The sequence below is a fragment of the Rhinatrema bivittatum genome, chromosome 4 (assembly GCF_901001135.1).
Source record: "Rhinatrema bivittatum chromosome 4, aRhiBiv1.1, whole genome shotgun sequence".
NCBI lineage: Eukaryota > Metazoa > Chordata > Amphibia > Gymnophiona > Rhinatrematidae > Rhinatrema > Rhinatrema bivittatum.
This window is the reverse complement of record NC_042618.1, coordinates 164,070,720-164,084,854: the sequence shown is the minus strand read 5'-3', so window position 1 is coordinate 164,084,854 and position 14,135 is coordinate 164,070,720. Positions and strand designations below refer to the sequence as shown.

Below are 14,135 nucleotides of genomic sequence, written 5' to 3'. Positions count from 1 at the left end.
GCATTCCCTTTGGGCTAGCAGCAGCGCCAAGGACCTTCATGAAGGTAATAGTGGTGGCAGCCTTCCTGAGGAAAGAAGGTGCCTGAGGTGCCCTTGACTTTCCTGAGGAAACTCAAAGGCACCTATGTCTGGACAACTGGCTGATAAGAGCCGACTCATCCTAGGACAGGCAATGGAGAGAGCTGAACAGGTCTTAGACTAGGATGGGTAGTGAACAAGGTGAAGAGCTAGTTCTCATCACAGATGCTAGTTTACCTGGGGGTGCTGTTCCGACACAAGAGCAGGGAAAGTGTGCCTTACGGAGAAGATAAGGAAGCTACAGGATTAGATAAGGGCCTTATTGGAGATTCCCCTCCTCTATGTGTGGAAGTGTTTGTAGGCCCTAGGTTCCATGACAGCAGTCATAGGGGTAGTGACTTGGGCAAGAGTGGATATGCAGCCACTCCATCCACACTTGCCTCGCAGTTGGTCACCATAGAGCCAGCGGTACAAGAGATTACAACCAACATCCCAAAGCAAACAGAGCCTGCAGTGGTGGCTCGAGTCCAGGTATCTGTCCAGAGGATCCAGTCTGGACACCACAGAGGACGATGGTGACACAGACACAAGTCATTGAGGGTGGGGGGCATACTGCCACAGGCAAGTGGTCTAGGAACCTGGCCACATCAAGAAACCCTAAGCTCCACCAATCTGCTGGTGCTGAGAGCGATCATGTTGGCTCTAGGCCACTTTTAATCGCAAATACCGAACAGGGCAGTGCAAGTCCATTACGACACTGTCACGGCAGTGGTTTATGTGAACAAACAAGGGGGCATGAGAAGTGCAGCCCTGGCAACAGAGGCAGCCCTGATAATGGAAATGGCAGAAAAGCAATTTCTGGACATCTCAGCCATGCATATAGCAGGGACTGACAATGCCCAGGCAAATTTTCTTAGCTGGTGTTCGCTAGACCCAGGAGAATGGGAGCTGGCACAGGAGGTGTTCATGCTCATAGTGAGGTCATGGGGTACACCCCAGTGGGACCTGATGGCCACAAGAAAAATCACTAACAGGCCGATACAGTAAAACCCGCGGGAGACCCGGCGCTCCGAGGCGAAAGCCCGCTCTCCCGGCGTGTGCACAGGCCACTCTCCTGTGCGCGCGATTTAGTATGCAAATGAGGGCCCGTGGTAAAAAGAGGCGCTAGGGACACTAGCGCGTCCCTAGCGCCTCTTTTTTGACTGGAGCGGCAGCTGTCAGCGAGTTTGACAGCCGATGCTCAATTTTGACGGCGTCGGTTCTCAAACCCGCTGACAACCACGGGTTCGGAAAATGGACACTGGCAAAATTGAGCGTCCGTTTTCTGGGCCGCGGGCCAATTTAAAATTTATTGTTTTTAATTTTACATTTTTTTTTTAAATTTTGGGGCCTCCAACTTAATATCGCTATGATATTAAGTCGGAGAGTGTACAGAAAAGCAGTTTTTTTCTGCTTTTCTGTACACTTCTCTGGCGCCGGCAGAAATTAACGCCAGCCTTTGGGCAGGCGTTAATTTTTGAAAGTAAAATGTGCGGCTTCGCTGCACATTTTGCTTTCTGGATCGCGCGGGAATAACTAATAGGACCATCAACATGCATTTGCATGTTGCGGGCACTATTAGTTTTGGGGGGGGTTGGCCGCGCATTTTCGATATGCTAGCTTTACCCCTTATACAGTAATAGCGCATCGAAAACGCACAGCCAAACCCGGGCTAACAGTGCCCTCCACCGGAGCGCACTGTACTGTATCGGCCTGTAAGGCTGCTCAGTTCTTCAGCTAAAGAAAAGAATGGGGATCCAAAGGGATAGACGTGTTGTCCCAACCCTGACAGGTAGACCAGATGCATACATATTTCCCCCCATGGCCAATGCTAGGCAAGGTAATCAGAAAGATCTTGCAACATCCTGGATGGGTTGTGTTAGTAGCGCCAGATTGGCTGAGGTGATCCTGCTACACAGATCTGATAAGAATGAAGATGACAGAGCCAATTAAATTCAGAGCAATAACAGCATTCCTCAGGCAGGGGCCAGTGATCATGGAAAATTCAGAGAAATTCTTGTTCATGACCTGGGTAATAAAAGGGGGAGATTTAGCAAAAGGGTTACTTGAATCAGGTCATCTATGCGCTGCTAAGGGCCAGAAAGAGGTTCACCTTATTAACCTATAGCTGCATATGGAGGATTTTTGAAGTTTGGTGTGAAGGTAGAAAGCTGGCTCCAAGGAAGGTGGAGACAGCATCAATCCTACAATTTTAGCAGGGGGTCTGGAAAGGGGCTGTCAGTAAATACCCTGAGGGTCCAAGTAGCAGCAATTGCTTGCTTCAGAGGAGTCTCCGTTGCCGTCCACCCAGATGTGGTACAATTCTAAAAGGGAGCGAAGCAGGTGAGACCACCAAGGAAGAGCATTGTGCCTCCATGGGTCCTAAATCTTGTATTAAAGGCACTGGCTAAGGCACCGTTGAAACCCATTAGGGAAACATCTCTGAAGGTCCTAATACTGAAAACGGTAATAGTGATGGCTGTTTGATCAACAAGGAGGATCTCTTTTAAGAACATAAGAAAATGCCATACTGGGTCAGACCAAGGGTCCATCAAGCCCAGCATCCTGTTTCCAACAGTGGCCAATCCAGGCCATAAGAACCTGGCAAGTACCCAAAAACTAAGTCTATTCCATGTAACCATTGCTAATGGCAGTGGCTATTCTCTAAGTGAACTTAATAGCAGGTAATGGACTTCTCCTCCAAGTACTTATACAATCCTTTTATAAACACAGCTATATTAACTGCACTAACCACATCCTCTGGCAACAAATTCCAGAGTTTAATTGTGCATTTTTAGAAAGAGAAAGTGATAATCAGGCCAGTACTGTGGCCTTCCTTCCGAAGATTATATCAGAATACCATCTCAGTCAAGTCATCACACTGCCAGTGTTCAGGAAGGCAGGGTGTGTAGGGAAGTGCAGGGTCTTGAGGTTCTTTGATGTTTGCAAGACACTTCTGAGATACCTGAAAGTGACTAATGACTCCAGGAAGTCAGACAGGTTATTTCTCCTGTTCTCAGGCCCTAGGAAAGGAGAGGCGACGTCCAAGGGAATCGGGTAGATAATAACAGCAGCTTATTTGATTACTCAGCTCTTTTCCCATCGACACCGAATGGGAGAAAAGCCTTCGTAAATCAGGCTCTTAGCCCAGGAAAATGATCTGACGGAAAACTGCTCCTTTCAATGCAGTTAAAAGAATGCACCAGTTCCAGAGCACGCTTCTTTACCTCACTGTGCGGTAATGTGGATGTTTTAATGCTACTCCCCTCCCCCACTGACAGTGAACAGACATAGGCGCCAGCTGCGAATACTTTTAATGTGTGCATGCAATCGCCCTGGCACAGGAGAAGTATGCGACTGTTTGTAATGTGTGCCTGGTATTTCCCTCCCCCCTCTCCCCCAGCAGTGAACACACATAGGTGGCATATCTGTATCAAGCAACCACACCTTGAGTATTGTGTGAATTTCTGTGTTGCCCCATCTCAAGATTGGGGCAACACAATCTTGTTGTTCCCCAGCGGAACTAGAAAAGGTGCAGGAGAGGCTGACAAAAATGATACAGGGGATGGAACGGCTCTCTTATGGTGAGAGGCTATGCAGCTAGGGCTCTTCAACTTGGAAAAGAGACTGCTGCGAGGGGACAATATAGAAATGTATAAAAATCATGAGTGGAGTGGAACGGAAAAATAAAGGACAGTTCAAAGAATACTGAAAGAAGGGGACAGGACATCCAAGAAAGAAAGATTTTTTTCGCTCACCACACTATTAAGCTGTGGTGCCAGAGGACGTGATCAGGTCTAGCATAGCAGGGTTTAAAAGAGTTTGGGCAAGTTCCTGGAGGAAAAGTCCATAACAAGTTGTTAGCCAGGTAGACTAAAGAAAGCTATTGCTATCCCTGGAAACGAGTAAGACGAATTGGATTTATTTTATGGGATCTGCCTGGTACTTGTGACCTGGGTTGGTTACTACCGGAGAGAGGATACTGGACCTTGGTCTGACTCAGCCTGGCAATTCATATGCTCTTATGCAGATGCTTTTAATGAGTGCACACTATCCCTCCCCATGATATACACACACAGGCACTGTTTGCAGATTCTTTTAATATGTGCATAGCAGGTAGTGTACACACAAAGGTGGCATATGTGGATGCTTTTAATCTGTGCCCCCCCCCATCAGCGTACACACACAGGTGCTGTATGAGGTGCTGTATGAGGAAGCTTTTATTGTGTGCATGCTATTCCCCCCACATTGGCAGTATATTCTCATAGATGCCATATGTGGAAGCTTTTCTTCATGTGTGCATGCTAACTCCCCCTCCCCCAGTCGTATTTACATAGGTGCCGTAAGCTTTTAATGTGTGCATGCTGTCCTCCCCAACCATGGGTGCTTTTATTGTGTGCACATTAAAACCACTCATGCACTGTAGTATGCAACTAATTTTAAAATTTCCTCCTTACTAACCAGTAACACTTTTGTGAAAATAACTCATTACTGTATTTTTATCTGTGATGCAAACCATTTGGGTTCATATTTGTGAAGTAAGGCAGTAAAGAAGTCTAAAATGTAATGCAAATGCCATGAACTCCCTTTAGAAACAGTTTGTTTTCTTGTTCCTCTGCTCTTCCCTGCCAACAGTGATCCAAGATGACAAAATGTGAGTAATTACAGCAGATTCAGAGCAACATGAGAAATCAATTTATAGCAAAACACACCTGAAGTGCAGCAATATTACCAGTGCAAATGGTGAATTCTTCTCCATCTCCAAAGTACAGAATTTACAGATCATGAAAACCACAAATCCAAAATCCCATAACATTCAAGTCTGTAAAGGAACAGTGAGCAGCAGCACTGGCAGTCAGGCGGTGGGCATATGGGTATTAAACCTGGCACATCTTATGCTGTTGTGAGCCAGGAAACACTCAGGCTTCAATGCGCTCATGGTGCAGAATCGGAGCAGGAAACTGTCTGCATGCTTCTCTGTGCAAAAACTGTGGAAAATTAAAGAAGTTGATAAGATATCAAAATACTTCCCACTGATCAGTCTCCCTATTGCCTTCCTTCATCCTCACTACTGAGTCTCGCTGTCCCTTTCCCTCAACCTCACTGCTGAATCTCACTGTCCTCTCCCTCTCCCTCACTGCTGAGTCTCGCTGTCCCTTTCCCTCAACCTCACTGCTGAAATCACTGTCCTCTTCCTCTCCCTCACTGCTGAGTCTCGCTGTCCCTTTCCCTCAACCTCACTGCTGAAATCACTGTCCTCTCCCTCTCCCTCATTGCTGAGTCTCGCTGTCCCCTTCCCTCAACCTCACTGCTGAATCTCATTGTCCTCTCCCTCTCCCTCACTGCTGAGTCTCCCTGTCCCCTTCCCTCAACCTCACTGATTAGTCTCGTGGTCCCCTTCCTTCAACATCACTACTTACTGTCCTCTCCCTTACTGCTGAGTCTCATTGTCCTCTCCCTCATCCTCACTGTTGAGTCTCACCTCGCTAATTACTGTCCTCTCCCTTACCGCTGAGTCTCACGGTGCTCTTACCCTCACCACTGAGTCTCACTGTCCTCTCTCTCAACCTCACTGCTAAGTCTCATTGTCCTGTCCCTCATCCTCACTGCTGAGTCTCACTGTCCCCTTCCCTCAGCCTCATTACTGAGTCTCACTGCCCTTTCACCTTCACTGCTGAGTCTCACTGTTCTCTCCATCACCCTCACTACTGACTGAGTCTTACTGTCCCCTTCCCTCTCATTGGTGAATTTCACTGCCCTCTCCCTCAACATCACTACTCAGTCTCACTGTCCTCTGCCCTCACCTTCATGACTGAGTCTCATTGCCCTCATCCTCTCTACTGAGTCTCACTGCCCTCTCCTTCACTGCTGAGTCTCAATGTCCTCTCCCTCACTGCTTAGTCTCACTGTCCTCTCCCTCAACCTCACTGCTGAGTCTCACTGTCCCCCTCACTGCTTAGTCTGACTGTCCCCTTCCCTCTCCCTCACTGCTGAGTCTTACTGTCCCCTCACCCTCACTGCTTAGTCTGACTGTCCCCTTCCCTCAACCTCACTGCTGAGTCTCACTGTCCCATTCCCTGAACCTCACTGCTGAGTCTCGCTGTCCTCTCCCTCACCCTCACTCCTGTCTCACTGTCTTTCTTCCTCTCCCTCACTCCTGAGAACCCCTCATCCTGCCTTCCTTCCTTCCCTTCACTGCTGAGTCTCACTCTCTCCCTCCTCCCCCTCACTGTTGAACCTCATTGTCTTCCTCTCTTCCCCTCACTACTTCCTTTTAATTTTCACTCTCTCACATTTAGATACACATGTTGTTGAGAGATGTGAGCATCCAAAAAAACCTGGAAACATTTGGAAAATGTTCAATTTTTCATCTTCTAACCTTTCGGTAAAAAATGTAAAAACATTTTTTTTCTGAAGTTTTCAATTTTTAGAGGTCTTCATATCTTTAAACATACCCTACCCTTAATGGAAGGCGTAGGGATAACCTGCACAGAGTGGTATTTACTAGTTACTACCCTAAACAACTTGCTGAGTAGTCTGGATGGACTGTTTCTGTCTTTATCTGCTGTCATTTACTATGGCACTAGGTTACTATATCAGCTTACGGGGACCCATATGCATGCACACAGGAACTGATGAAAACATGCAAACACGACTGATGTGCAGATTTGCGCATACATACACAGAGGAACTGACTTACATGTGCACACATGGAGGCTGATACTACTCCCTGCTAGAACCAATTCATGTCTATGCAAATATACACATTCACTCTCACTCTCTCTCTCTAGCAGCGACCCCCTGGCATCCATTCAGTGTCTGTCCCAGTTTACATCAGAGCATATGGCTTGCACTGAATTAGCCCTTGTGGCATTGTTCTCCAGGAAGAGCCCATCCTGCATATTCACTCTAACAGTGTTTCCATATCTTCCTGCTAGACCAGTCCTTTCACATGGGATTTCTCCCTTTACAACTGCAGGAAACAGAGGTTACACCTTTTTCTTATGTGACATTTTGCTTTGACAAAAGGTTATTTGCAATTGCCAGGACCACACCTCCCTTATAACTACATGTGATGTGGAACTCAGCACCCTTAGAGATGAGGGTGGAAACAAATTTTCACTGAGGACAAACAGGATGGTTGACATCATCAGATGGAGCAAATGCGTAAAACATATGTCAAAGTTTCTAGAACTTTGACTAGGCACACTGAGCAATCCCAGCATGCCCTATACCATGCATCCATGCAGGATCCCTCTCCAATCTCTCTTTTTCCGCGAAGCTGTAAGCCTTGTGGTATGAGTGAGCTCATGTTGGCTATTTTTTGGCCTTGAGGAAAACTTTCCTTTTCTCGTGTTTTTTTGCGGCTCTTTTGTGTTTATTCCATCGCTGTGTCCCTCTCTGTGCCTTCCCATAGTGTTCCTAGTCAGGGTTTTTGGCTATTCTGGTAAGTTTCCTTTCGCAGTCAATTCCCCATGGTGGTGGTGCCTCGATGTCCACTGGCCATCGTTTTCGCTTTGTGCCCCTTTTGTTTTATCCAACATGTCCACATCTGGTTTTCAGCGATGCACCCAGTGCTCGAGGACCATGTCCATCAATGATTCGCATGAGATATGTGTCCTCTGGGGGCATCACATGACATCTGGGGTTGCCGCTTAATGTGCCCAGATGACCCTGAAGGGACATCAGCTTCAACTCAACAAGATGGAGCAGCTCTTTGGGTCATAGAAGTCCGAACCATCGGCATTGGCTTCGGTGGCATCTGCATTGAAGGCCAAGGAGCCACATTGATGGACACTGAGCCATTGACATCGGCGGGACAATCAGTACTGTTGGTGACGTCGGTGGATAGGAGTGCCGGAGACCACCGTCTATCTCCTCCAGGCTGAGGATGTCTGGTTCCTCATCATCGGCCAGGGAAGGACCAGACTGAGCAACGAGGGAAGCCAAAGAAGCATCATCACCAATCCACATCGATGCACTGTGCCAGACATGAAGACGCACTGGCTCATGCCGCAATGCCCTCAAAGCAACCCCATGACGAGGAGTGTCAGTCCTCCATCGGTGCTGACGGTCCGTGACAGTCTTCACCAGTCCTGATGTCAGTCACCAATCCTACTCTAGGGTCCAAAGAAGATCTGGCCACCCCTCCTTTCTCCCAGTCAGTGTTGGCATCAGCAATGTTTGAGGAAGAGCTGCAGTACTGAATCCAGCTAGCGGTCGAGCAGGCACTGCAGGGCTTCAGTTCTGTGGCATAGACAACACTGGCCCGGTGCTGCCCATCCTTGTACCACTTCTGGAGAAACTCAACGTGCTCATTGGTGCATTACCGACCCAGCTAGGGTTCCCGAGACAGCATCGGGACCCATCTACAATGTTTGCATCTAAAGAAATCTACCTCACAACCAGGGATCCCCAGTGCCAAGGCCGATGATGAGGAACCCGATGTCCTCGCCCTGGAGGAGATCAGTGGTCTGTCTCCGGCGCCCCTCTCCACCAACGGCACCAATGGAACAGACAGTCTTGCTGATGTCGATGGTTCAGTATCCATTGATGCGGTTCCTTGGTGCTTCAGTGCCATTGGCTTGGACTTCTTTGAACTGAAGAGCTGTTCCATCTTGTCGAGTTGAAACTGACATCCCTTCAGGGTCATCTGGGTACATAAGTGGCAACCCCAGAATCATGCGATGGCCCCAGGGAGAGGACACATATCTCATGCGGTCAGTGATGGACATGGTTCTCAGACACTGGGTTCATTGCCGAAAACCAGATGTAGCTATGTAGGATGAAACAAAAAAGGGGCACAAACCGAAATCGATGGCAACAGGCTTTAATGCACTGCCATCACAGGAAATCGACCACGAAAGGAAACTTACCAGAATCGCCGAAAACCCACACTAGGAACATTATGGGAAGGCACTGAGAGGAACTCAGCGATGGAATAAACAGAAAAGACCCGCAAAAAATGCAAGAAAAGGAAAGTTTTCCACAAGGCCAAAAACAGCCAAACGTGAGCTCACTCACACAGCAAGGCTTTCAGCTCCGTGGAAAAAGAGACTGGAGAGGGACCCCCACGTGGTCAAGGCTCAGTGTGCCTTGTCAAAGTTCTAGAAACATCCTGCTGTCCTCGACGTACACCTGTTACAGATAAGAAACTCTGCTATCTCAGTTTCAGGAAAAAGGTGAAGGCATGCTTTTTTCCATTATAACATGGGTCTCTTTATTAATTATTTTGGGGTGGATAAAGTTCAGGATTGGTATATGAAGGTCGTGTTGGTGAATTTGTAATGAAGGGTTTGTTTTAAGGGGGGAGTGGGTTAATTTTTTTATGATTATGAATGATTGTTACATTGATTGTAATTTTGATATAGTTCTTAGTAATGGTGAACCGCTCTGGCCAGATCTGGAATCTGTTGTGCGGTATATAAGAAACAATAAATAAATAAATGTCACATGAGAGTAAAGTGGGTCCTTTGTCTCCCATAGATGTGGAGGAGAAAATCCTATGTGTAAGGACTCAAAGAAGGGAAATAAACAGGTAAGATTAAATTTCACAGTCAGTTTTACATGCCCATGGAACAGGGATCAACCAGCTGCCGCAGGTACCCACCAAAGAAGATATGGACACGGTAAAAAGAGTAATACTTACCCAGGAGTCATCAGGCCATTTTCTCATTTCCCTAGGAAAAAACCAAAAGGTTTTGGGTACGGTTCTAGGGTTCCAAATGCAGGATGGGAAAGTGAGGTCTCACAATTCACTTTGGACAGAGTAGGAGAAAGCTTTGTGATAATTGTTCACAAATATTTGAATCTTACAGCAGCTCCATAGCTGTGATAATTAAAGTAAACAGAGACTGGATTCACTAGAAGAGATTTTAAATGACACAGTGGGATATAGTGCCAAGGTCCTGGGGTCTATTCCTGGCTCAAGATGCTGGTCCTAAGCAACAATAGGTTCAGAGCCCTTCTCTCATGACAGTTCCCAGATGCTGGCATACTCACGTTGACAGCTGACAATGATCATAATAATGAGGAGTCCTACAGCAGTTGGGATGCATACACTCAGGATAATGATGTTGATGTGCTGGACCTGAGGACTCAGGGAAGTAAGGAGCCGCTTTGCAGAGATGATGTGATTTTGGTCATAATCTGCAAGACAGGAAAAAGGTGACAGTTTGAAGTTGGTCATTTTGTTCCTCCTCTCTAGCATGTGGTGCTGAAGTTACTCTGAAGAGTGTGTCAAAGTATTTAGGATCTGTTTGAGCATCAAGCCCGTGAGGAAAGAGGATGTATATAGCCCTAGAGCGGTGCCAGATTCCAGGATATTCATGCCCACTGCTGTACTCCCAGTAGTGCATGAGAAAGACTAGGCCTGGTCTTGTCTCTTGCTGCATATGATCCTGGTATTTCACAGCACAGCTCTTCTTACTGCATCAAGGGAATAGCACTTGACATGACTTTGCTTTGGCTTTAGGATCTAGACTGTCTTAAGCCTGTTCTTCTGTAGAAGCAGCATAACAGGGCCCCAGATAGATAAATCTTGGGCTCCACCTTCCATGTAAAGGTGACACCGAGGCTGCCTGCCTGGAATAGTAAGTGGATATGTAGAATTGCTGTTTTCTACAACACTCCCTGAAGATTAAGTTCTAAAAGCAGAGAAGTCTTTCAAGAGCAGCATTACCTCAGAGTAATGGCAGAAGCAGCTTCTAACCACATAATACAATGTGTGGCTCACTTCCCAGCAGTGATTCAAAGATTGTGGAATCTTTCCAAGGATATTGCAGACCCAGGGGATCCACCAGCTGAGAACAATTTTCAAAGCCTTTTATGTGAGTGATTAGCGATTTACTCACATAAATTGCCCATTTGAAAATTGGACTCCTCTCCATACAACTAAAATGCATGTGCTGCATTGAGAGGAGGCATTTCTGGGGATGGGGGTTGTTTAGGTAAGGGTTGGAAAATGAAGTGCATAGAGGGTGTTTTCTATGGAAAATGTACCTACACAAAAAGCAGCTTCAAAGGTTTGCAAGTTTCAAAGTGAAAGTCCTCACATACTTTTTTTTTTTTCTAAACTTGAAGCAGTGTTTCCCAACCTTTTCAAGCCCAAGGCACACCTACACTAAAAAATGTCATGTGGCACACCAGCCAGGCAGACATGGAGAAGACTCACAAGGCCCAAAGAAGAACTGAGAAAGCACTGAAAGCTCCTCCAGTCTCTCTTCCACATTTTAAAACCAAGGGCGAGGGGACAGCAACACACATAGACCAGTCGGAATGGAGCAGCTCCCTCTATATACAAGTGCAATAACTGGTATGGATGACTGCCAAAGCTGCTCCCCTGCTGCTGCTCCTAATACTTGGTTATATCCAGTGCTCGGCGCATGCTCTACCCATCTTACCTTGAGGATGAGACAGAGGCTGGAAGAGTTCAAAGAAGGAAATTGAGGAAGGAGAAGAGGAAATTGCTGTGTGAGGCACATGCATTGCACACATCACAGAGCCCAACTGTTAGTGCCCATTAATCCACAATCTAGAGCTCTTGCTATAGCTAGAAAGGGAGTAGCATGATTGACTACACATTTTCTCAGAAAGGAGCTCCTGCATGTGTAAGAGATACACTGGTAGCTCTTGATGGTGCAAGGTGGTGAGGGTTGAACTAAGGTGCTGATCTGGATCTGACTTTTCCGTGACACACCTGATCAACTCTAAAGGCACTGATTTGATGCATGGGTACTTTGTTCCAATGTGGATAGTGTGAAAACTGCTCCCATAACTTTTTTGTTCAGTTCCCTACCACTGTTTCCCTTGTCCCTAACCCTGTAATGAAACATAGGTCACCTCTTCCCACACTCCAAACTAGTTCTTATAAATACTCTGTTATTTGAAGGCTGGAGACAGAAACTGGAGAATGAAAAATTATAGATGAGATTAGTAAAGAAGGAGTTATGAGAGGCATTGTTGGGGACTCTGGAAATATGACAGACACCCTTGGGATTCTGGGAGCATGAGAGATATGAAAACTTCTGCTGAGGATTTTGGGACTGTGGAGGATATACCATAGTAAATATTGGTAGGTAAACACTATTTGTCAGTATCCAAATTGTCATTCTTTCACCTATGCCAGCTTCACCATCTCTGTCCCTTCTTTGATAGCCCTGTATTTGTCACAATCATCCAGACCTGTGGATCTCTCGCCTAGATTACTGAAAGTCTTTCTACATGGGAATTTGAAAAAAAACAAAAAAACAACTGGCACCTGCAACTTATACAGAAAACTGCAGCCCGGCTGATGCTAAATGCACATAAATTCGAAAAGATCATTCCTATTCTTCCGATATCCTACAGAGCCCAATTCAAAATCTTGATTCTAGCTCTCAAGGCTTTTTAACAATAGCGCACTTCCCTGCCTTGATTGCCAAGTCACCTCACATATGCCCGTCTGCTCCCCACACTCCTCTTCACTACCTATCTACAATGCCTGCGTGCAAAGAAATACACTTCACAACCAGATATAAAGAACCTCCTCCAGTTTAGTCCCAGCATTTTGGAACACTTTATCGCCTAACTTTAGACTAGCCCCAAATCTACTAGCTTTCAGACAGTTACTAGCAAAGAATTATGATTGCCATATTAGTCTACTTGGATATGTAGAATTAAGGGTCAAAAAAACACATTGTAGTTGAGACCTTTTTATTGGATTAACTCAATGCATCTGTGACTTGCTCTTGAGTGTTATCCTGTCTTCATCGGTGACCTGAAGGGATTTTAGCTCCCAAAAGCTTGTCAAGAAATGTATTAAGTCAGGCCAGTAAAAAGGGATCATCTAATAATATTTCTATTGACTGTGCATTCAACCAAGATGGCAGCCACAGTTCTTTTTCATGGAAAATATCCCCAACTTTCCCTTCTGTCTTTCACAGAGTACCTTCTGAGTTCCTTGAATCTCCGAGTAGGCTTTGTATTATAGACCATGTGCCATTTTGGTAGTCCTGCTCTGAATTGCCTCCATCTTTTCAATGTCCTTGAGAAGAGGAATACCAAAAAGGTACACATGACAGCAATAAGAATTGTGGGAGTGTGAGGGGTGTGCTAGCAGTGCTATAAATTCTGGGAATTTTGAGGGTTATAAACAAGATTTCCTCATTTTTGAGGGCTGTGTGTGTAAAAACGTTCTATTGTGCTATGTAGTGTATACATTTGTGTGCAGTATTCTTTGAAACACCATTCTATTTTCTTTTTCTTGTATTTACTGTGTTTGCTTGTGTTACAAGTGCAGGGATCTGGAGGGAGTTGCGGTCCATAGGTCTCAGCCAAGGATTGTTACTATAATGACTGGACTAAGTGAGTTGGGAGAGTCTATAAAATAGGAGGAAAATTCCCAGTTAGCTGTGAATGAAAGTTCATGGATCCATAATCCAATGGAGGCCACCTGTCTTCAAGGGCCCACCTAAGTCTCAGCGGCCCGGGTCCCTAAGGGCTCCTCCTGGGGGAACCGCGGGCTTCCAGTGGCAAAGATCCAGTTGGCCCTTGCACTGACTTCACGCCTCCTCAGCCTCTCAAAGGTGCACCTAAGTCCCAGCGGCCCGGGTCCCTACGGGCTCCTCCCGAGGGGACCGCGGGCTTCCAGTGGTGAAGATCCAGTTGGCCCTTGCACTGACTTCACGCCTCCTCAGCCTCTCAAAGGTGCACCTAAGTCCCAGCGGCCCGGGTCCCTACGGGCTCCTCCCGAGGGGACCGCGGGCTTCCAGTGGTGAAGATCCAGTTGGCTCTGCTCCGACACCACACCTCTTCATCCTCTCAACCACCGTCTCAGCCTTCCACACCGAGGGGCCAGCCAGCCTTGTCTTCTGTTCCGCCTCGCCACCCGACGGGAGAACCTAGGGAGCCTTCTCCTAAGGTGATTCATCCTCCCGTCGGTCCAAGGGTTCACAATCCTGATCATAACAGTTGCTGGGGAGCCAACAGGGTTGCTGTATGGGTAGGGTCCTTCGTTTTCAGTTTAAACCGATTTTCACCCATAAATTCCTGAATTTTTCCAAAGGTGACAAACAGTTTAAACTGATATTCACTAAAAT

At 46.5% G+C, this 14,135-nt stretch overlaps 1 protein-coding gene across 2 annotated transcripts in view; it reads right to left on the bottom strand.

Moving 5' to 3' along the window:
- Positions 1-4,139: 4,139 nt before the first annotated feature.
- Positions 4,140-14,135, bottom strand: part of TMC8 (transmembrane channel like 8) — a 78,663-nt gene continuing 68,667 nt past the window's right edge. Inside the window, exons 17-19 of one of the 2 annotated variants that reach the window (XM_029599115.1) lie at positions 10,060-10,206; positions 9,707-9,737; positions 4,140-5,045 (exon numbers count right to left, since the gene is read on the bottom strand). In XM_029599115.1, the coding sequence (XP_029454975.1) occupies positions 10,156-10,206 (51 nt within the window). In that variant the 3' untranslated portion in view covers positions 4,140-5,045; positions 9,707-9,737; positions 10,060-10,155. Of the gene's footprint in view, positions 5,046-9,706; positions 9,738-10,059; positions 10,207-14,135 lie in introns of those variants that run through there. The other variant, XM_029599121.1, reaches the window with a different exon arrangement.